Here is a 22177-nt window from a genome sequence, read left to right on the forward strand (position 1 = left end):
ATTTTATCAGAAATATTTGTTAGCATAGCTCAACAAACCTGATACATCTCATCCTGTTGGAGTGAGCATATTACTTCTGTATAATGTCTTGATTTCATGTTCTTTGTGTTTTCTCTGGCAGTTGGTCTCAGCCTTCAAAATACAGGTGAGTTCTCAGCTGCAGTCTGAAAGGAAGAGGTGTGATGCAAATTTGCGACAATCGGCGTTAAGGGGTTAATATCCAGGAATTCACATTATAGACACAGCTACTGACGATCTGTATAAGAATATGGCCACAATATGGTACATTGACCACACATGGTCCAGCCAAGTACTAGGCTTCCACCTAGTCCTGTTTTCTGCTCAGATGTCAGATGCTGTCATTGCTATATAGAGAACTTGTATGAGGTTAAGGGAGCAAGTAGTGGGCATGTGGGCTGTACAACATAAAACACCAAGTTTGACAGTGTCTTCTAGGGCTGAACTATTAATCGTTTTCAAATTGAAATTTCGATTAAAAGAATGCAATTAGCAATCTTGAACACTGCCATTAAAAATGTAGGTTAATTATACAGAGCATCTGACCTGTTTTAAACAGTCATGCTGTTACAAATTAATTTTGTTGTCATCCTTGTGTGACAGACTTGCTCACTAATCACAAGTGCCATGTGCCTCCTGTTATGTTCCTACTCACCAGTCAGAGGGTATGTACATTTTACAACAACAAATGAAACTAGAGGAAAACGTGGGATAATGGCGTCAGCCAAACCAACACAAGCGCTGTGCCACGGTTTTGTCCGTCTTCTGCCTGGCGTCAACTCACACTGAAGTGTTGTCAGTAGCGGAGCGTTTAGCCTGCCCTATGTAGCAGACATATTGTTAATTTATCCTTTCTTGAGCCGGTGTTGTTCAGCTCTCTGTATGGTTACATATAGCCCACATGGAGCACTTAGAATAAGAGTGTTTTGCATGCCTGATTTTACTGACTTGTTCAGATTTGGTTGATTTATTTAGTTGTCCTTGATTTTTGTGCTTCTACCATACATTTTTTGTCTGTTTTAACGGCAAGTTTGCATGTTGCTCTTGTGTAAATAAGCACTCGAGTCTTTCATATAAGTCATGACTGCAGTCTTACTCGGTCGGACCTACTAAGGTCAAGTCTGAACTGAATGCTGTCAGAACATCAAGACTAAGGTTAAATACTATCAAACTTTATGCACAAAGAAAATAACAAACTGTGGTGCAGGAAAAAGGAGATACATAAAATTAAAATCATAGCATGTAGGGAAATGAGAAGTCAACGTTGTTCTATGCTTGTGTCGGATATTATACAATAGGCAGCAGAAAAGAAGGAGGAAGATTTCTTTACTTTCCCCATGGTCATTAATTAAGACTTCAATGGCAAAATATGTTTAATTTAATTTAATATGTAAAATCCATCAGCGATGCATCTTGTGAGAACAGAACACATTATTTTCCATCTCAGTGCTGTTCTGCAGCAGGGACAGTTCCCCCCTGTGGGTCAGGCCACAAATAGCCCCAAACATTGTGGCATTATTTAATGGTCCTGTCATGTCGAATAAAGTCATTAGAAATATTTATGTAACGGACCCCTACTGCATGTTTTATTAATGACAATACGCCATCACTGTGAGTGACAGTTGAAGCCAGCAGTCATACATATAACATGTTTGGAAACGGCTAAGCTCAGCAGGGAACTGAATTGCCATTCTAAGCATGTCACCATTTGAATCCAAACAGTTAGGACATTTATTGTGTAGTTGATGAAAATGTTTTTCAAAGTAGGATATGTTCCACCTACTTCCCTATATATCAAAATGTTTGTAATAATAAAGGCTAATCATCAGAAATACATACATGTACCATGATGTCTCTCTCATGATGTTTCACAGTGGCCAACTGGCAGAAGCAACTGATAGCGCTGCATGGCTGTTTTCACTCCAGTCTTAATGGAATGTACAAGTCCTGCACACTAGACTATAAATAACCAACAATGGCCTTTTTTTATTTGACTGTTGGAATGGTAATTGCCTGAACACCAGTGCTATTCAAGGGCCTGCTGTTTGTATTCAAATGCTCTGATTACTTGATTTAGTAAGGATATGTCCCAAATAATATCACTGTCAAGAAGTCTTGCCTTCAGATGCAGTACGCTGTAGTGATTGTACAGTGTAGAACACTTAGCTGACCTCCTTCTGCCTTCTGTAGCAGCACCAGGTGGGCTGATCAAAGAGGAATACATCCATGACTGTATACAGATGGACCTCCCACCTGGCATGCCTCTGTCTGACCACCAAGTGGCCCTGAAGCTGCCTCCTCCAGATCACTATGGCCAGCCATTACCTCCCTCACAGCTGTCTTCTGAGCCCCATGGACCCCCACCCGTCACCAGATACACTAACTTGCCTGTCTCACCCAAAGGTCAGTTCATTATCTGATGTCTGTATTCATTATTGAGTGCCTAACTGACTCATTATCTGATGTGCTTATTATGTTTGACCAATGTACATTGTGTGTGCAGGGTCTTAAAAAGTATTAAAAGGTAAAAATTCTATTTTGCAGAAATTAAGGCCCTTAAAAACTTTTTAAAAAGTCATAATCTTCTTTGATAATTTTTTTACGAGGTACTAAATTTGAAAAAAAAAAAAAATTCAATGTTTGTTTTTCCAAAGAGTTTGAATGCTTAAATTGTGGGTTGACGTATTTATTAATATTGCATAGCCAAAGAAACTAGATAGGCAGAGTGTAGCGATTGTGGAATTTTTCTGTGTTGGCTCAGGGCTCCACTGTATTTAAAGTATATTTAAAAGTAAATAAAATTATTTACGAGCACAGTGTTTGAGTAAAGACATTATAACCTGCCATAATCTTCCACCACCCCGCACCCCCCACTGCTAATTGTTCAAAAGTTAGCACCAGGATTTTATTTTCATAAACAGACCAATCACAGCCTGGATGGGGTGGGACATCCAGTCCTACAGTTTGATGTCCTACAGCAAACTTTCCAAACTTTTGGAACCAGTCCTTCACTTAGAAAACAGTAGGCCTGTACAGGCTGTTATAGGCAACTGAGAAAGTTGGTGAATGCCTCAATTTTTAGGTGAGGTTACAACCCATTCACACATAAGATAAGATAAGATAAATCTTTATTATCCATTTCTGGAAACTTGTCTTTGGCTTCACCAGGTTCATTTGAAAAACATTAAAAACATCAAATACACATAACACAGGACACATACAACCTGTACATTTAAACACAAAAACCAATACTAATAGGAGCTTCCATTAGGCCGGTTATGTCTTGTGAATTTATCAAAACAATTGCGCGAGGGATAAAAGAGTTTTAAAAAAGGTTTTTTGTTGCCCTGGGTACCCTATAACGTCTTCCTGAGGGGAGCTTGTCAAATTCAGCAAAAAGGGGGGGTGTAGAATCACCCACAATTTGCTGTGCTTTCTGTCTGCAGTGGTATATGCAGCGTATATATCTCACTCTCCCAGCCATATTCACAATCTTAGTCAATTTGGACCTATTCTTAGCCCCAAGATTACCATAACATGTTAATATGTTGTACGTGAGAACACTCTCCACTAGACTTGCTGTTCAGCTTCCTTAACAAATACATACGTTGCATAGCCTTTTTATAGATATACTCAGAGTTTGCTGTAAAATTCAATCTACTATCAAGTAAAGTATTTAAAGTTCTCCACAATGTCAGGACGGTCATTGTGTTTAGGCAAAGTGGGATGTTATTCCTGGAGATTACCAACTCCTTAGTTTTACTGGTATATATGATTGGAGTTTACTGTTTGAATACTACATTGGCAATACAGATGTGATTTAATACATTTCATTTTCAATTTCTTTTTAAAAACTCCACAATGGCTGATTTAACCAGTTACAGCTCAAAATGGTGCAGTGGTCTGAAAATATATTGAACTAGTCTTGAAAAAGGTCTTAAAAGGTATTGAATTTTACTTCAGGATTCCTGTATATACCCTGATATTGGCGGGGGAGCAGGAGTTAGAGCGGGTCATCCACTAAACAGAAGGTCGCGGTACGATACCCGCCTCTCCGGTCTGCATGTTGAAGTGTCCTTGGGCGAGACACTGAACCCCACGTTGCTGTGTGGTAATGATTAGTTTCTTTCTGATGAGCAGTTGGCACTTTACATGCCATCAGTGTATGAATGTGTGTGAGAGGGGTGAATGTGACATGTAGTGGTCAAATTCTAGTCTTTTTACATTCTTTTGGGAACGTAGCAGATAAATAACTTGTGTGAGCTGGGAGAAATTGCTCACGCTTTTACATTGCAGGTTGTGTACTGAAAACAACATGAGCTGAAAACTTGTGACAGCTGTAGCTACTTTATTTGAATGTAGTCAGAGAGTTGAAGTCGGGCCTGATGTGTTGCTCTGCTCTCCTTCCAGTGGCCGGTTCTGGCTCCATGCTACCACTGCAGGGTGGTCACGGCGACACCCGTCTCCAAACTGCATCTCCACACGCGCAAGTCATGACTCCTGCACCACGACCTCCGACCCCAACCCAACCCTCTCCTCAGCAACAGGCTGCCCAGCAACCCTCGCAGACTCCCCACCCACAGCAAACCTCCCTACCTCCTTCTCACTCGCATGGACAGAACGGATACAGCAGCAATAAACTCTCTCAGAGCCCGGCTGCCTTCCACAGTAAATTCACACATACAGAACATGCATGCATGTGCACTCAGACATACGTGGATATTGTTTAAAATCAATACTTTGTTTTGCTTACCAGAGAATGGGAAGCTTAAACAATTGCCTTTTGAACTAAAAGCATGTATAGGAACACAAATAATGGGATAATAATCACACAGGCAGCATTTATTGCAGAGCTGCAGGGCTGGACTACATTGCATAGTCTAGATTATTTGTTTTTATGAACAGGGAAAATGAATTAGTGACATAAACATTTTTTACTAGTGTAAATGTGTTGAGTTATGGGAGAGACATAAACATATTTAAAGATGACAGAGGACATTTCTTTTCTTCCAGCAGTAAGAGCTCATAGGTTAACTGGATTACTCTGGAGGTATCTGCATCTTATAGGCAGTGTTGAGGTGTGATGAAGGATGAGCACCTAAAATTCAATCACCCAATATTCAGTGCCATGTAAAATTGAATCTTGACTTTGTTTCTTTTTTATTAAGTCATCACCATTAGTAGTACCAGTACATCAGTAAATCAGGGTTGGTTTTGTCAAGCGTTATTTAGGCCAGGTGGGTGGTGTGCTTTCTTGTGGTCAGAGAATGATAATCATATATTGAGAGATTAGTAGTTATAGAGACGTAGTCACACTGATCATTCTGTACTTTCCTGTAATTCAGCAGTTTGGACAGGCAGCAGCACAGCCTCCTACACTCCTGTAGGACCCCAACAGAACGGGCGTATTCACCAACAACCTCCCCTGCATCATTCAAACCACCACTGTAAGATATGCTTCAAACGCTGTGTCTCTTCCAAAAAAGAGATTTCACATGTGATTCCTACACAGCTCCTTCTGAAGGGTTCTTTTTGGTATTTGACATCATGCCTTTCATTTTTAGAGGATAGACTTTGATTGTGTACACAGTATAATGTTCTATAATATTAATTTCTAGGCTGTAAAAATGTGGGATTTCTGTGATTTAAATAGGTCCATTCAATTTAATTCCATTCAATTCAGCTTTATTGGCATGAATGTCAAACATCAATATTGCCAAAGGTTAAAATACATTCTATGAGTTGCTCTCTCCCAGGGAAATATGCATTTAAAAGCACAAAGGTCTAATCACGTGTTTGTGTGGGAACAAATGCTAGTACACAAAGTCTAACTATAGTTACATTGTGAAATAATCACACCATTCATCAGTGTACTGCATTGCTAAGAATTATTTCATTCTATTCTTAGTATCAGGAAGCTATCAGTCAGATGAGTGACACTGAGAGCGGCGGATGCTTTTGGTTTAAAGCCACAGACTGTTTAAAAGAGGTGGACGTAGTCACCCGATGGTTTGTGGACCGTTTTGAAGCCTTGAGTTTGAATGCCGCAGTTTGAATGCCGCCATCTAGGTTTTTTGGAACCAGGCATCGGACGTGACTATATTTGGATGACATGGTGGCGCTAGCAAGCTTGGTTAACAAGGTGCATCCATAATTCACGTTAGATCTTTTGTAATTGGGATGCTAATTTTGGCTAACAAAAGTTTAAAACTAAGCCTGTAATTACTGAAAAATTACATGCCTGATTCTACATTAACAGCACTGGTTAAATGTATATAGTGCAGTTAATTCCAGTTGCCTCTATCCTGATTGATAGCTTTCCATGGTAGCGACTTGTCAATCACAAGGTAGCCCCACCCTAAAGCACTCTCTGCTTTTTGGTCTATGTTCCTCTAAATGGGACCATAATGTACTAAATTAGCGACCGAGACCATAAACGCATTAGGAAAGTGTTTACTGTAATAAATCAGCTGAGCAGTAGCCCATTTTCTCATAGATATCTATACAATCGCACTTCTTCTCGCCCCCTGCTTGCAAAGAGAGAGAATGCAGGTTTAAGTTACTTCCGCATTGGCTTCAGTTGTGAAAGCTGGAGGTTGCTGCTTGTTTAAGGCACAATGTGAAGGATTTTAAACATTTCCACAGTTGGTGCCCCCTACTGGTAGTATCACAATCTAATCATCAGCAGTGTTTTCAGAAGAGTCTGAACTGGAATTATCTGGGGATTGTTTTCTTATCATTTCTTGTGCTGTGCTGTCTGCTACCATGTCTTTTTGATTCTACCATGAGGAGTAATCAAAGTCGGAACTTTTCAATGGCATGTGTCGCACCAAAGTGCTAATGCAAAGATAAGAAAATGCTTTTATAATTCCTAAAGCCTGTGTTTTGTAAACATGCATGCTTCCTCCCACACCACGACCACATTTCCACATCAGGTCCAGCTTTGGTACAGCCCTTATTTGGACTATTAGTGCTTCACACTAATCTTCTCATACCTCTGCTTTTCAGGGTCTCAGCATCATGGCTCAACCTCTTTCCCGCCTTCTGTGTCCAATCATCCAGGTTAGAGATGATTACACTGTCACAATTGATCTTAACCGTGTTGTGCATATCAAGACCTTTAACTGTTCCTGCAGTATGGCTTGCTATACAGTTGCTGAATATTGTTGTAAGAAAGAGTAATCAGAGAATGATCCTCTGGGCTTGGTGAGTATGAGGTCTTGTGTTAAGTGTCATAGTGTCATCAGTATTTCCATCCTGCTTGTCTGTGCAGACAGTGAACAGGTGGATGCCAGCAGGTGTAGACAGAATATTTCATTTCTGTAAACATTGGCATGTTAGAACTTATCCACTGTAGGATGTAAGGTTCATGATTAATGCTGCATCAGACCTTTAACCTTTCTGGTATTTTGTTGCAATCAGCCCGAGATCTTACAAACGCACAGTTGTCTTTCCTGAAACAATGTGACTGTAGAGCTCAGAGACACACACGAGTTGATCCTCTGTCAGCATTATCAGGTCAATGTTGCCTACTCCTACAGTAGAGTGTGTATCAGTTATATATTATGGCAAGCCAATTTAACATTTATTCTTTAAAACTTATTGTTGCTACTTAAAAGCTTCTAGTACTTATTTGTTAGTTACTGGTAACTATTCCATTAGATACAGGTAACTATTGCTGTTTTACTAGTAACAATTTATTAGATATTAGTACTTGAATTTTAGTTACTAGTATAGCCAACAGCAGAAAGCTAAATTAGGAAGTGTCAAAGTAAGCCATGTCGCATCCAAACTAATCACGTTGTCAAAGAGACAGCTTTACATGGCTTTGGCTGTAGCTCAGGAGGTAGAGCAGGTTGCCTGTTAATTGGAAGGTCGGTGGTTCAATCCCTGGTGGTTCAATCCCTTCCTGCATGTTGAAGTGTCCTTGGGCAAGATACCGAATTGCCCCTGGTGGCTGTTCCAGTGTGTGAATGTTAGCTTCTGTTTGAGAAACTTAGGCTCAGTGTGTGAATGGTGAATGCAGATGTAGTGTAAAGGCGCTATACAAATACAGAGCATTTACAATGATACCAGTCATGGCGTTAGAATACTAACTTTTAGTAAATTTAGGAGAAATCTACAAATGCAAATAGACAAAACTGGTAAAATAAACAACTAAATGTGAATGTATGTTTTCTTTCCACTAGTGTGAAAGAAGATGTTATGGAAGCAAAATAGCCCAAAATCTCAATCTTGACCAGTGCATGATAAAACAATGGTGCCTGCCGTGTCTTGCCTTAAATGCATATTTAATAGGGAGAGATTCACCCTGCAAACATCTATTTGTTGAATATACTGCATTTGTTTGGGGCATAATGCTGAAAAACAGGCCAGAGTGGTGTCAACTGCCAGTCCATCACACAGTGTGCTCTGTTTTCATTGCAGGACCAGAATTTTGGTGCTCTATCTCCTACTTTGAAATGGACGTTCAGGTGGGTGAGATGTTCAAGGTGCCCTCCAGCTGCCCTGTAGTGACCGTGGATGGTTATGTTGACCCTTCGGGAGGCGACCGCTTCTGCCTTGGCCAGCTGAGTAATGTCCACCGCACAGATGCCAGTGAGAGAGCCAGGTGTGTGAATAAAGACAAACATATGAGATGGCATGATAATGACTACAGACAACACATCCTTTTACTGCAATACTGCATAACTGTTAGGATGTGGTGGGTCTATGGCCTTTTGTCCTGCCTGTAAATACAGGGGAAAATAACAGAACACTCCAATGTATTTCAATAGAGTAACACTGCAAAAGCTGAGACAGAGTGCATTGTGTCTATTTTCCCCATAAAAGTGTTATTTATTATTTTGTTCTCATAACATTCAGCCTTTTTTCAAATTCTACAACTATATTCTCAACAGGTCTCATTTCTTTTGTCCTGACTGTGGCCTAAATATGGCACATAGATAGGTCACAGTGTCAGAGATAGGTATTTATTCAGCTCACAGTATGTTTTCAGGTTTTATCCTGTAATGTTGTTGAACTGCATTGCAGTGTCTTTCGGATTTTGGATGGTCCAACCAAACCATCCAACAATATACAGGGTTCCCACTCCCACCTGGAAAACCTGGAAAACAATTGACCAATTTTCTAGTCATGGAAAACACATGGAAAATGAGAGAAAAGTCAAATGTCTTGGCAAATCTTGTGTAATTATTTTAACATTATATTGCGAATGTCGTGAACACACCCCTGAGTTACATCACATGTTGCATAGGTTGGATGACATTAATTCAAGTGACCGAAACTCTAAATAATGTAAGTTGCATTATCCTCCAAAGGTAAATATTAGTCACTGCTGGCTGCTAACTGTGGTAGTTTTGATTAGGTTTATAGAGTAATAGATTAACATGTTTTAAATGTTAACGGTTTAAGGTTTGTGTTTCAACTCTGGCTAGAAGCATTGGTTTCAAATGTGTTGGATATTGTTGAGAAAGTTGGATAAGAATGAACAGCATTGTCAAAACAATGAATGGGAGCCCAGTAGGGTTGGGCCGATAGATGATCAGCGATGGCTGACAGACATCACGACATTAAGCAGGCATCGTGATTGTCAGTAGGTTAAATTATTTTTGTTGAGGCTGTTCAGTAATTGGTGTTCAGGCAGCAGTGGCTAAAACATAATTCATAAGAAAAAAGCCAAGCATAGAACACAAAACGCTTTCCCAAAGAAACAAAAAAAAATACAAGGGCATTACTTTAAAAAATAATAATATTCAAATATTGTCTGTCATACATATAAAGACTGATCTGTGCCTCACTTTTGAATTCTGAAAATTCGGTTGGACTGGAATGTGACATGTAGTGTAAAGTTCTTCGAGTGGTCAGAAGAATAGAAAGGCGATAGTCCATTTACATTTACCATCTAGACCTGCTCTATATGAAAAGTGCAATGAGATCACTTCTGTATAAAGTGATATAAAATTGATTTGAATTGAGTAAAACCGAAAGCCATTATGTAAAAGTACATTACATTAATTTGACCAGTAAGGGACTACAGGCTACACTGGGTAAAAGTGTCCTTCTCTTCCGCACCCACCTGATCAGCACATCTCTATCATCCCTGTCTGAAATCCCCTGGGCTTTTCTTTGTTGTTGTCGCTCCACAGTGGTGAATAGATTGCCCGCTGAAGTCAGGACAGCAGAGTCACTGCACATGGTCCACCGCAAGCTAAAAAACCACCTCCACCTCCAATGCTAGCACTTACTAACATCTCATCTCTTTTCAAAAGATAATAGTAATAGTCATGTTTTACAAAGAAGGAGTAGAAGCACAACTGATTGTTTCCCATCTGATTGTCATGGAGTTCCACAAGGATCTGTGCTGGGACCAATCCTGTTCACTTTATATTTGCTTCCTTTAGGCAATATTATCAGGAAACACTCCATAAACCTTCATTGTTATGCAGATGATACTCAATTATATCTATCGATCAAGCTACATGAAACTCATCAGTTAGATAAACTACAAATGTGCCTTCAGGATGTTAAAACCTGGATGACCTGTAATTTTCTAATGTTAAACTCAGATAAAACTGAAATCATTGTACTGGGGCCCAAGCACCTCCGTGACGCATTATCTGAAGATATAGTTACTCTGGATGGCATCGCCCTGCCCTTCAGCACCACTGTGAGGAATCTTGGAGTTATCTTTGATCAGGACATGTCGTTTAACTCTCACATTAAGCAAATTTCAAGGAAAGCAAAAATCAGGAACATCCTGTCTAAAAATGATGCAGAAAAACTAGTCCATGCATTTGTTACTTCTAGGCTGGATTACTGCAATTCCCTATTATCAGGCTGAAAAAGTCCATTAAAGCTGTGTTTCGACCAAAGGAACTATACCCCGAACCTTTGGAGGAACTCGCTGCGTTTCCACCGGAGGGACCAGGGTCTAAATGTAGTTCTGGGGTCTTCATTTTACCCCCAAAAAAGTCCCTGATCGGGGGGATTTCATCAGTCAGAAAGTTTTTACACAGAGCTGAAGTCGGTCTCCTTCTGTCCAAAACAAGCGTAACAGCTGATTACAGCAGGTAATTAAAGCTTGTTAAGCTTGTTAAACATGGTTCACACAATGTTCCTCTGACGTGACCACAGACGAGTGCTACAGCTGGTCTGCAGCTCTTGTCAGCTGGAAATGTTGTAACAATCTTCCAAACGGTCGCAATTTCATTTTTGTGTTGCATTCTCTGTGCTGAAGTTATTTTAAGAACTTTATGGCTTTATCCAATTTAATTAAATTTGTAACAAACTTTATCGCATGTCTCTTAATTATACGTCCACACTAAAAAGCTGTTTTTAATGGTCACGCAAAGCCTATAGTTTGTCATTATATTCCAATCAAATCTGATGTTCATTTATAAATTTTGCTCATGGATAGTGGTTACAAAAAATTATGCCTGTGCACCACTTTGTACGGCGTACAGGCCTACAGCCGGTTACTTTGCCTAACCTTCGCAGGTCTTTAGACCACAGTGGAAACGCACACAACAGTGGACTGAAGGAACCTTTTAGTTCCTTGAAAAGAGATCTAGGGACTTAGATCCCTGGTACTTCTGGTTGAAATGCGGCTTATGACTCTTCAGCTGATCCAGAATGCTGCAGCACGTGTTCTGACAGGAACAAGGAAAAGAGATCATATTTCTCCTGTCTTAGCTTCTCTGCATTTGCTTCCTTCTTCTCACCTACAAAGCTCTTAATGGTCAGGCACCATCTTATCTTAAAGAGCTCAGAGTACCTTACTACCCCACCAGAGCACTGCGCTCCCAGAATGCAGGGTTACTTGTGGTTCCTAGAGTCTCCAAAAGTATCAAGCTCCTCTCCTGTGGAACCAGGTTCCAGTTTGGGTTCAGGAGGCAGACACCATCTCCACATTTAAAAGTAGGCTGAAGACTTTCCTCTTTGATAAAGCTTATAGTTAGGACTCGCTCAGGTGAGTTAAACTGCTATAGGCCTAGACTGCCGGGGGATTTCCCATGACGCACTGAGCTCCTCTCTCCTCCTCTTTCTCTCCCTCTGTATGCAACCTCATCCCATTAATGCATGTTACTAACTTGACTTCTTCCCTTTCCCGTAGTCTTGTGCTTTCTCATCCCTCTCCTCTCTCCTCTTATGACTTCCTGCAGGTGTTTCTGGTTCTGGAGCTGTGGTGTCTGGATCTGTGGTTGCGAGTCAGCTGCTGCTACAATTATTGTTACTAGTCCTATTGTTATTATCATCATTAACATTACTATAAATATCTGTACCATTATTCATTCAGTCTACCAGCATTACCTTTACTGTCTATACCTCTGTGTGTACATTGTGTAGGCTGCTAACCCCCATCCCTCTCTCCCTCGTTATGACTATCTCTCTCTCGCCCTTTCTCTATCTCCCTCTCTCTCTCTTCCTCACCACCAACCGGTCGAGGCAGATGGCCGCCCACCCTGAGCCATGGTTCTGCTCGAGGGTTCTGCCTCTTAAAAGGAAGTTTTTCCTTGCCTCTGTCTCCTAGTGCTGCTCTTGGTGGGAACTGTTGGGTTTCTGTAAATACCATCATAGAGTACGGTCTAGACCTGCTCTTTTATGAGAAGCACTGTGAGATAAATGTTGTTGGGATTTGGTGCTATATAAATAAAATTGAATTGAATTGAATTGTCCTAATGGTTGTTCCTGTGTATTCCAGGTTACACATTGGTAAAGGCGTGCAATTAGAGTGTCGTGGTGAGGGCGATGTGTGGATGCGCTGTATGAGCGACCATGCCGTGTTTGTACAGAGCTACTACCTCGACAGGGAGGCAGGCCGGGCACCAGGCGACGCTGTGCACAAGATCTACCCTGGAGCCTACATCAAGGTATGAATCCAGCTCATACACATGCATCGCATTTTCTTATACACACACACACACACACACATATATTTTCTCTTTTTAAAATCTATTTGAGAACACCAGTGAGCGGTACTCGGCTTATATTTTGCAGCTTAAACTTCCTGTCCAGCTGTGGCACGGTGCTGCTTTTTAATGTGCACTGCTTGTATCCTGGTCAGGTGTTCGACCTGCGGCAGTGCCACAGACAGATGCAGCAGCAGGCAGCGACGGCCCAGGCTGCAGCTGCTGCACAGGCAGCTGCTGTGGCAGGAAATATTCCCGGGCCAGGCAGCGTAGGAGGCATTGCACCTGCAGTTAGTAAGTATGGTTGAGTCTTTATTCATATTAACAATACACAGGGGAAGCCAGTTTAAAATGGGAAATGTACAGTCAAGTGCTGAAGGTTCAAGGTAGAATATATTGTCGTTCACTCCTCAGTATGTGTACCCATACCTGGCAATAAAGCTGATTCTGATTCTGAGTATACAGGGGAGCTACGTTGTGAAAAGATACATTTAAAAATGAACATTAAAGTGCAAGTGCTGCTGAAGCTTCCTGATCCATGAAGAGAAACTGGTTGCTAAAAGAAAAAAAATGTTTAACATAATCAATAGAAAATGACATAATCACTAAATCATCCCCACTCCCTGGAATGATTAAGAGTTGGTATGCAGCTTCTGCAGTAGTGTTTATCTGAAGTCTGTGTTATATGTTTAGGGATTGGAGCTTGTAAATTTTTTTTCTCTTCCCTCTGCTAATTTACAGTGGGGGTGGAGGGGAGTCCCCTCTTATTCACGAAAAGACCACAGTCCTCTTACTGTCCAACTAAAGCTCTGAGCTGATTTAAGTCTCCTTCAGTTGTCACCGTGCACACACAGCATTTAAGAATTACAAGCAGTAGCGAGTTTTCAGGGTTCCCACGTGACCTGGAAAACATGGAAAACCTTGAAAACAGTTGATCAATTTTCCTGTCAAGGCAAACACATGAAAAATAAGAGAAAAGGTAAATTTTTATGTTTACATTAAATTGCAGCTGCTTGGTTATGTTGCGGCAGTGTGACACCCGAGAGTCACATCACAAAGTAGCACAGGTTACACATCACAACACATCAAACACCAGCTAAATAATGGCTAACAGTACTTTTTTTAAACTTTGCTAGCATTGTCTCTTCAAACACAATGCTTCGTTATGATAAATGGACCGTAACATGACGTGAAACCTTTTAGCCGTAGCTCAGTGGGTTGTGATTAACTTCGTTAATAAAAGGGCTAACATATGGTGTGATAAACTGATTTATACCATGATTTGGGTTAATTTCCTGTCGCTTTCTTTAGATCGTTAGTTAATGTTTGATATTTGCACACCTATGAAGTAGTTAAAGTTTTGTGACCGTATTACACTTGCATATCAATACACCAAGTTCGTTGTAAACTAACTGAAATGTGGCGTTGTGACAGGGGTCTGACAGATGTGAAGAGAGCAACATGTCAACTTGCCAAGCATAGAACACAAAACGCTTTCCAAAAGAAACAAAAAAATACACTGGCAATACTATAAAAAAATAATATTAAAGATGTGGTATTATGCTCATTTTCAGGTTCAAAATCTTAATTAGGGGTTGTACCAGAACAGGTTTACATGGTTTAATTTTCAGAAAACACCATATTTTTCTCATACTGCACATTGCTGCAGCTCCTCTTTTCACCCTATGTGTTGTACGCTCTCTTGAGCTACAGATTGATGCATCTTACTTGTACAAAATCTTTGTTGGGAGTTCCCAGATAAGGACTACTAGCCAATCAGAAGCAGAGAAGGGCAGCTCGTAAGAAACAAGGTAGTGTGATCCAAATAAAAGCCGTGCGACCGTAACCTAGCAGATGGTATAAGTTACTCTCAAGTCCACAACATCATTGTTCCACATCTTACCATCAGGACTAAACGCTGAACTGTTGCCGGTGTTCTGACGATCTATGCTGCCTTGCCGAAAAATGCTACCATAGCGCAAATCGATAAACTCGTCTCTACTCGGCCCTGCTTCTTTTTCCATTGCAGATAGTACCCAGAGATAGTACGTAGCTTGTCGTCATAGCGACGCCACACACAACTGCCGTGAAGTAATGTTCAGTGCGACACCCACACCAGCGATCCACACAGCTTTCTCTTTTTAAGTTAAAACGTTTCAACATTCCTCAGAATGTAAAGACAGATAAGCGGCATGAAAACCTTCCAGCTGTGTTTTCCTCTGTCGTTGTTGCTGCAGCCGTCTGTGTGACGGCGGGAGCAGAGGGCTCTGTGAGCGGGCGGCTGGCCGGCCTCACACGCTCCTCCCGCGGGTCGGTGCAGGCTTCCCCCGCAGCCACTCGCGGAGCTCCTCAACAAAATATTCAAGCACATTTTTGTTCCGCCATCACTTCTCGTAAAACTGTCAATATCCGAAATCTAGACAGCTGATTTCTCACCTCAAAACTTCTCAGAAGTGGATTTAGTGATGAAATTCCATATGAAAACTGTAAAATATAAAACTGGTGCAGCAATGATGATGCAGTGAATAGTGAATTTTCTCTCTGACCAATCAGCAGTCTGTCGTGTTTCCACGTTACATTTTAGTATCCCTCAGCTCGCTTGGAACCTCGACGCAGGTGAGGCGATATAAAAAAAAGTACCTGGAAGCAGGTACAGGTACAACATTTCTACAATGGAAAACAAAACAAAGGTGAGTCGAGCCAAAGGGCCTCCGCTCAGACTAGCTTGGTTTGAGGGCGTGCCTGACCCCGCTAGCTGCTCGGCAAGCTTTATGACGTGTATTCATTGTGATGTCACAAGTAAAGGAAGTGAAGGGCTGGACTACAAACGAGCTGTTTTCAAGTGGTTCAGAGCAGAGCTTTCTGTGGGAGATGGGAACTCCCTTTGGGCTGGACTTTGGGCTTTTTCACTTTGCAAACCTGTTACAAGCACAAAAAAGAGAAATAAGTCAATAAAGGAGAGGGGAAAAGCCAAAAAGCAGAATACCACCTCTTTTAAAACAGCTTAAGACAAGGCAAGATCAATTTTTTATCATTTCTACGCATGTAATAGATGATTTCATAGATAAATTATAGCCACAGACTGCACTTCTTTAAAATCAAGACTCTTACAGAGAGGAAAATATTAGTGTATGACATGATCCCAGTCTGTCACACCAGCTAGATCAACACTGAAAATGTCCTGGAAAAGTCCTGGAAAATGGTCTCTAGAAAAGAGTGGGAACCCTGATTTTACTTTTTGGATTTCAGATGAAATACCTGAAAGTGCCGATATCATGGGAATTCATCAGATATGAAACTTCAACAAGCACGTGTAACTAAATGGTGTTCCACATCTAATAAACATGTTTGACATGTTAGAAATGTACATGTACTTTTTTGTAAGCGGGGACCAGGTCAACCTTACCGTTACGGTCTAAATGATCAGTCGATCAGCTGATTAACATCAGTCAGTGACAGCGGATGTCTGAAAGAGCCACACTGTGATGCAGAGCGCTGAGTGATTTTTGTTCACTGACAGGTCTGTCTGCAGCAGCGGGGATTGGCGTAGATGACCTGCGGCGACTGTGCATTCTGCGGCTCAGCTTTGTGAAGGGCTGGGGCCCTGACTACCCCCGGCAGAGCATCAAACACACACCCTGCTGGGTGGAGGTTCACCTGCACCGCGCTCTGCAGCTTCTGGATGAGGTGCTGCACACTATGCCTTTGGCAGACCCAGGGCCTGCCAACTGAGGACCAAAACCGCATTCAAATTCCAATCTGCATCCTGTGAAAGTGTGCACACAGACACGCATGTTTGGATATTCTTGCTTCAGGCCAAATGTGCTATACCATTTGATACACAAGCAAATCAATCAATACACACAGTAAACATAAATGACCAACAACACAGTATGCTTGTAACAATCAATACACAGATCACTTATTCTGTCTCACATACACACACAGTGTGACCGCAAGTGCTGATGTCTTTGGGATTGTTCTGTTGCTTTGCTCTCTACAATCTACACTCAAACACTAGGGAGTTGGCTCTCTCAAGGTTAAGATTTAGAGTTTGTGTTCTGACCATCTTGTCTCTGTCCTAAAGACATGTGTATGCACAGTAGAAATCCAGGGATGTGTTTCTGAAATCCAGTTCTCCTATATGCAGTTTGGATTTCTTCTAATTGTAGGAGCGTTCTGAACATTCATTATGGACATGTACAAATTCTGCGTGATTCAGCTGCAGAGGCAAGGTCTTCAGGAGTCCAAAACACTCTGACAGATAGCTGCACACTCTGGAACATGCTGTCAGTCAATACAAACAGCGTTAGACTTCTCTTTACGTCTTATCAACAACAGTATGGATTAAAGAAACCAGTGTTCTGTCATTACTGTGCTCTTACCGCTCTGTTGATCTAAACTCAAACTGTAAACATTGGTAGCTGGTAAGCCCTCTTATTACGCTCAGCTCAAGCTACATTATTTTTGTACCAAAAGACTAAAACGCCAAAAACATTTAGCTTGAAAGTAGTGTTGTTGTTCTTTGTAATGTATGTAACCAAATTGTTGGTGGAAATCACCAAAGCCAGAATACCTCATAACTACAGTGCAAAGTCACAGTTTAGTTTTCCTCTCTTCATCCCTGACAGGCTGAATCAATCTGTGAGGGCTACCAAACCCAACAGCCCTCTGACACCCTGTTCACTAAGCTTTGTATTTAGTTAGCTTTCTAATGTACCATGCTGTAAGGTGTACTGGAAGCAGGTGTAACAACAGGAAGAGGGTTACGGGGACTTGTAATGTGTTATGACAGAAACCTGTGCATGTGACACCAGCGCCTTTCTGCTCTCTGGTCTGACCGCTAGCCTATCATCTCTTACAGTTTGTTGGAACTCTGGGTTGTTGTTTCCTGTTGTGCAGCAACATGAAGGAGACAGCTTCCTGTCAATGTTTGAATTACCTCCCCTTCTTCTGCAAGTTTCACAAGTTATTTGGTCAACACATTTCTAACTTTAATTTCATTGTTCCTGCATTAAAGTTCCAGTGTGTAATATTTAGGAGGATCTAGTGACAGAAATGCAATATAAGATCCATAACTATGTTTTCAGTGGTGTATAAAGACTTTTTCAATTTCAATTCAATTCAATTCAATTTTATTTATATCAACAACAGTATAACAACAGTTATCTCACAGCGCTTTTCATAAAAGAGCAGGTCTAGACCATACTCTGTGATGTTATTTACAGAAGCCCAACAGTTCCCACCAAGAGCAGCACTAGGCTACAGAGGCAAGGAAAAACTTCCTTTTAAGAGGCAGAACCCTCGAGCAGAACCATGGCTCAGGGTGGGCGGCCATCTGCCTCGACCGGTTGGGGTGAAGGAGAGAGAGAGAGGCAAGACCTTACATGTTATGTTTTCATTACCTTAGAATGAACAATTTCTATCTACATACACCGCAGAAACGGACAAACTTCACTACAGAGCGCGTTTCATCACTACGTTGAATATGTACAAGAAGAGGTAGTAGGAGTAGTAGTTGTCTGGTTTATTAGAAGTAAGAACAGAAGTGAAATTTGGACAAATGGAGGACCACACGTATTATTTAGTGCAAGAGCTGACAGAGCGTGTCGGCCACCGTAGCTTGGAAAGGGAGGGGGGAGCAGTGACTGAGCCATTGGTTGCAATTCGCAACCCTCACCACTAGATGCCACTAAACCGTATACACTGAACCTTTAAAGAATGGTCAAGACAAGCTTTGAAAGTTTGAAGTCTATCTTATTCAGCATCGAAAGACTTAGCAAAGTACCCAGTGGGGTTGAAGTTGAACAGGCGGTGCCCCGTGCCGCCTCACAGCCTTCGAGCCTGCCTTTCTGTGCGGACTCTGGGCTTCTACATACTTGTCTCCAAGTACTCTGTTTGGAAGGAATGATTTCAGTGATTGTACACTGTACAACATACATATGAAGAGTACACACCAGACAAATATATGACCATGATTCACACTGAAGGAGGACACACCAGAGTTCAAATAAACTGGCTAGTTGTGAGCTGGACAGCATGTAGAAAGAGATCTGCCCTGCTGTGGTATACACTAGACTTGACTAAACAAAAGGGTACAATATAACGTTAGGTACAGTCTTTGGACACGTGGACCTGTCTGTACTGGGAATATTGTGAATAAATGTACCCACGCTTTATCTGTGGAGCCAGCATTTGTGAGATGAGAAATGTTGTTTGACTCTGTCAGGAAACTGTTATTTTGATTCTGCTGCTTTACCCAGATCAGCTAATAACAGATGCATATTTGTGATTCGTGCCTTTTGTTGTCAACAGTAGATGCACCAACACTGGACTGTAAGACATTTGTCTTTCTGCACATGACGATTCATGTGGCACATTGTGATTTGGTTTTCAGCTGTTAAAAATCTTTTGATGGGATTCTGTGGTTCCCTCAGGTATCTGTGTAGCTCACTGAAGATATCACAGTGTGTCAAGCTGGTTTATAGAGATGATTAACAAAGCACTCATCATACCTGAGGAGTATTATTTATTGCCTTAGTCTTTTGTGAGTGTAAAATATGAATGAGTATGCTTGGCACTATTTTAATCTCAGCATGGACAATACAAATAGATGTCATATTTATCTGTTTTCCTCTGCCCATATTCAGGGAAGTACAAGTGTTCAAGCTTTCTGAGATAATGAGCAAACTCATCATCGTCATCATCATCATCCAATCATCATCAACATCCTCCAATCATCATGTCACAGCTGTTGTTCCACTTGGAGTTTTAATCAACAGTTTGAAGCTTGTCAGGGTTACTGCTGTCTGAGGTTTTTATTTGAAGGATTCCAAGGAGGTTTCCTGTTTTATTTGGGAGAACATTCATTATTCATTGATTATTGGACTATTTGTCCTGTAGACAAATGTCATAATTTCATAATCACTGAACATTGTTTCCCCAATAATTAGGACCAAATCACACAGTTCTGTCCAGGAAACGTCTTGCAAACTCGTTAAATAAAGCATCCCAGTTTTTTCCAGACCCCTCTGGAGTTCAGAACGTTTGATGAAACCGCTGAAACTTGGATACTGTCCACAAAGAAGTGTTGTGTGCTCCGCCACAAATCTGTAGTCTGACCTTTGCATCTGAGTCTACACAAACTGTGGTTGGTTGATAAATATGATTGGATGTCACATCTGTGGTTTGATGGTATGAATACAGTGTATCAGTATAAAAATCTGTTGCAATAAAAGAAACTTCAAAAATTATTTAAAAAAATACTGATCATTGCAGTTATTTTAGTCTGCTGAACACACATTTGGTGTGTGAGTGTGCTGCAGTGTGTTTTTGCATGGACCAAAGTAAAGCCAGATGACGCTTCCCTTTATAGAAGAGTGTTTGTGTCTTTAACGGTAGCATCACGTATGTGATGGAGAAACTAATTACTACAGAAAACCAAACCTTGTCCAGACTCAAGCTCCCCTGACTCTCTTTTTGACTTTCAGTCATATCTCACGCTCTGTGGATGGTTTGCTCAGGCCAGGGGTCGGCAACCTTTACTATCTGAAGAGCCACTTTTGGTCAGAAAGAGAAACAAAAGACCTGTTTGGAACCGCAAAAGCTATTTTAGCCCTAGGGAAGGCCTCGAGAGCTGCAGGTAGCTGGCCCCTGGCTCAGGCAACCATAATTAAGACAGTAATACTCAGGAATAAGAGTGAGCAGACTCCATCTGCTGGTGAAGACTGTGAGAGGTGGGCGAAATCTATGAACAAATCTAGTAAGTGTGCCTTGTGTAGAATTGATATTATGATTGTTCCCAAGGACAAGAATGAACATTCATCCTGGAGTTCTGACACTGAAGAATAGGATGCCGTTTGGTTCGTGACAGTCAGTGACATATAGTGATGTGAGCTAATACTGATCACAACAGCAACACTGTCTGAAATTGGATTTTGGACTACTGTTAAGTAGTGCAGCTTGCTGTACCCACACACCCTTACCAATGGACTCCAAAGGCCTCTAGCTTTACATACTTTAAGAATGGTGCATTCTGGGTAGGATGTAGTGCATAGTTGCTGTGAGATGTAACTTAAGTATTGATATAGGGTAGTGTGCAGCATTACACCGCTTCTCTGGGCGTCTTTCTTATGGGTTTTATTTTCTCGAGTACTGACAGGAAGGACCCACTGGAGGTTTGAAAGTGTCTCAGAAACATTTGTGGCTCTGAGGACGGCAGCAGCTGAGGTTACAGTGGATGCTTCCACACATCCCATAAAGACCAGTGCGGAAGGGTGAGGGGTAGGGGTGATAAGCAGACAAAAACTGGATGAAGTCTCCTATGTTACACTCTGAAGAAAAATTAAATGAACCAGAATTTTCAAAACAGTTTTGGGTTGAATATTCAAACACTGAATTTATTTATTTTTATATAAATCAGCAAGAACACACCATCCCACCAAAACCACTGACTACCATTTACCATTCCTGTTTTTAATGTGCATTTAATTTAGCGTCCAACTGCTGACGCAAACAGAGAAAAACATATACATCATCCCATTCATAAAACATTAACATTCCAACACAATATTAAAAATATCTACTAAAGAATGGAATTTGGCTATGTTAGAATATTGTTCTTTTTATTTTGTAGTTATTTTGTTGTAAAGATGTGCTGCTCTTGTAATGTTGACTGTATATTAAAATAAAAGAAACAAATGGCACTGTCATATTTATACAAACGTTTTTAAAGTATTGCTACCAGTTGATAACTAACTTTGACTTTCCTGTCAGTCAAACATTCTGCATGAAACAAGACATCAGTTCCACTGCGGAGGGAAGATGGCCCCCTTACTTTTCACAATGCTTTTTTGCCCCATAGTAGTAGCCATATTTTATTTGAGACTGATGTATACAGTGGTGGAAGAAGTACTCAATTTTCATACTTCAGTAACATGAAAAATGTTACTCAAGTAAAAGTAAAAGTCATCCAGTATAAACCTATTCAAGTAAAAGTAAAAAAGTACCTGGTTTTAAAAATACTTAAGTAATCAAAAGTAAAAGTACTACACATCAAAATCTATTGATCTTACAAAACGCTATATTTTTAAATTCACTCAAGGCAGGTTTGAATACAACATTGTGAGTTATAGTGAATCACAATAAGGAAAACTGAGTCGCAAGAGGACAAGTAGGATAAGTCTGCTTTATTGCTCTGCTGTTATGGTAGTATCCCCTTCAGACCGTCTGACAGACACAGAACCCCA

General features: G+C 40.9%; 1 protein-coding gene across 5 annotated transcripts in view; it reads left to right on the forward strand.

Annotated features, from left to right (window-relative positions):
- Positions 1–20194, forward strand: part of smad10a (SMAD family member 10a) — a 38755-nt gene extending 18561 nt beyond the window's left edge. The window contains exons 5-14 of one of the 5 annotated variants that reach the window (XM_038725076.1): positions 122–145; positions 2209–2421; positions 4429–4686; positions 5364–5465; positions 7027–7080; positions 8446–8629; positions 12722–12890; positions 13085–13223; positions 16450–16616; positions 19580–20194. In XM_038725076.1, coding sequence (XP_038581004.1) covers positions 122–145; positions 2209–2421; positions 4429–4686; positions 5364–5465; positions 7027–7080; positions 8446–8629; positions 12722–12890; positions 13085–13223; positions 16450–16616; positions 19580–19606 — 1337 coding nt within the window. In that variant the 3' untranslated portion in view covers positions 19607–20194. Of the gene's footprint in view, positions 1–121; positions 146–2208; positions 2422–4428; positions 4687–5363; positions 5466–7026; positions 7081–8445; positions 8630–12721; positions 12891–13084; positions 13224–16449; positions 17300–19579 lie in introns of those variants that run through there. The other 4 variants (XM_038725075.1, XM_038725074.1, XM_038725073.1 and 1 more) reach the window with 4 other exon arrangements.
- Positions 20195–22177: the final 1983 nt, after the last annotated feature.

This window comes from Micropterus salmoides, unplaced genomic scaffold, assembly GCF_014851395.1.
Source record: "Micropterus salmoides isolate LMB-PRFRI ecotype aquatic unplaced genomic scaffold, ASM1485139v1 Ms_hic_scaffold_17, whole genome shotgun sequence".
Classification (NCBI taxonomy): Eukaryota; Metazoa; Chordata; class Actinopteri; order Centrarchiformes; family Centrarchidae; genus Micropterus; species Micropterus salmoides.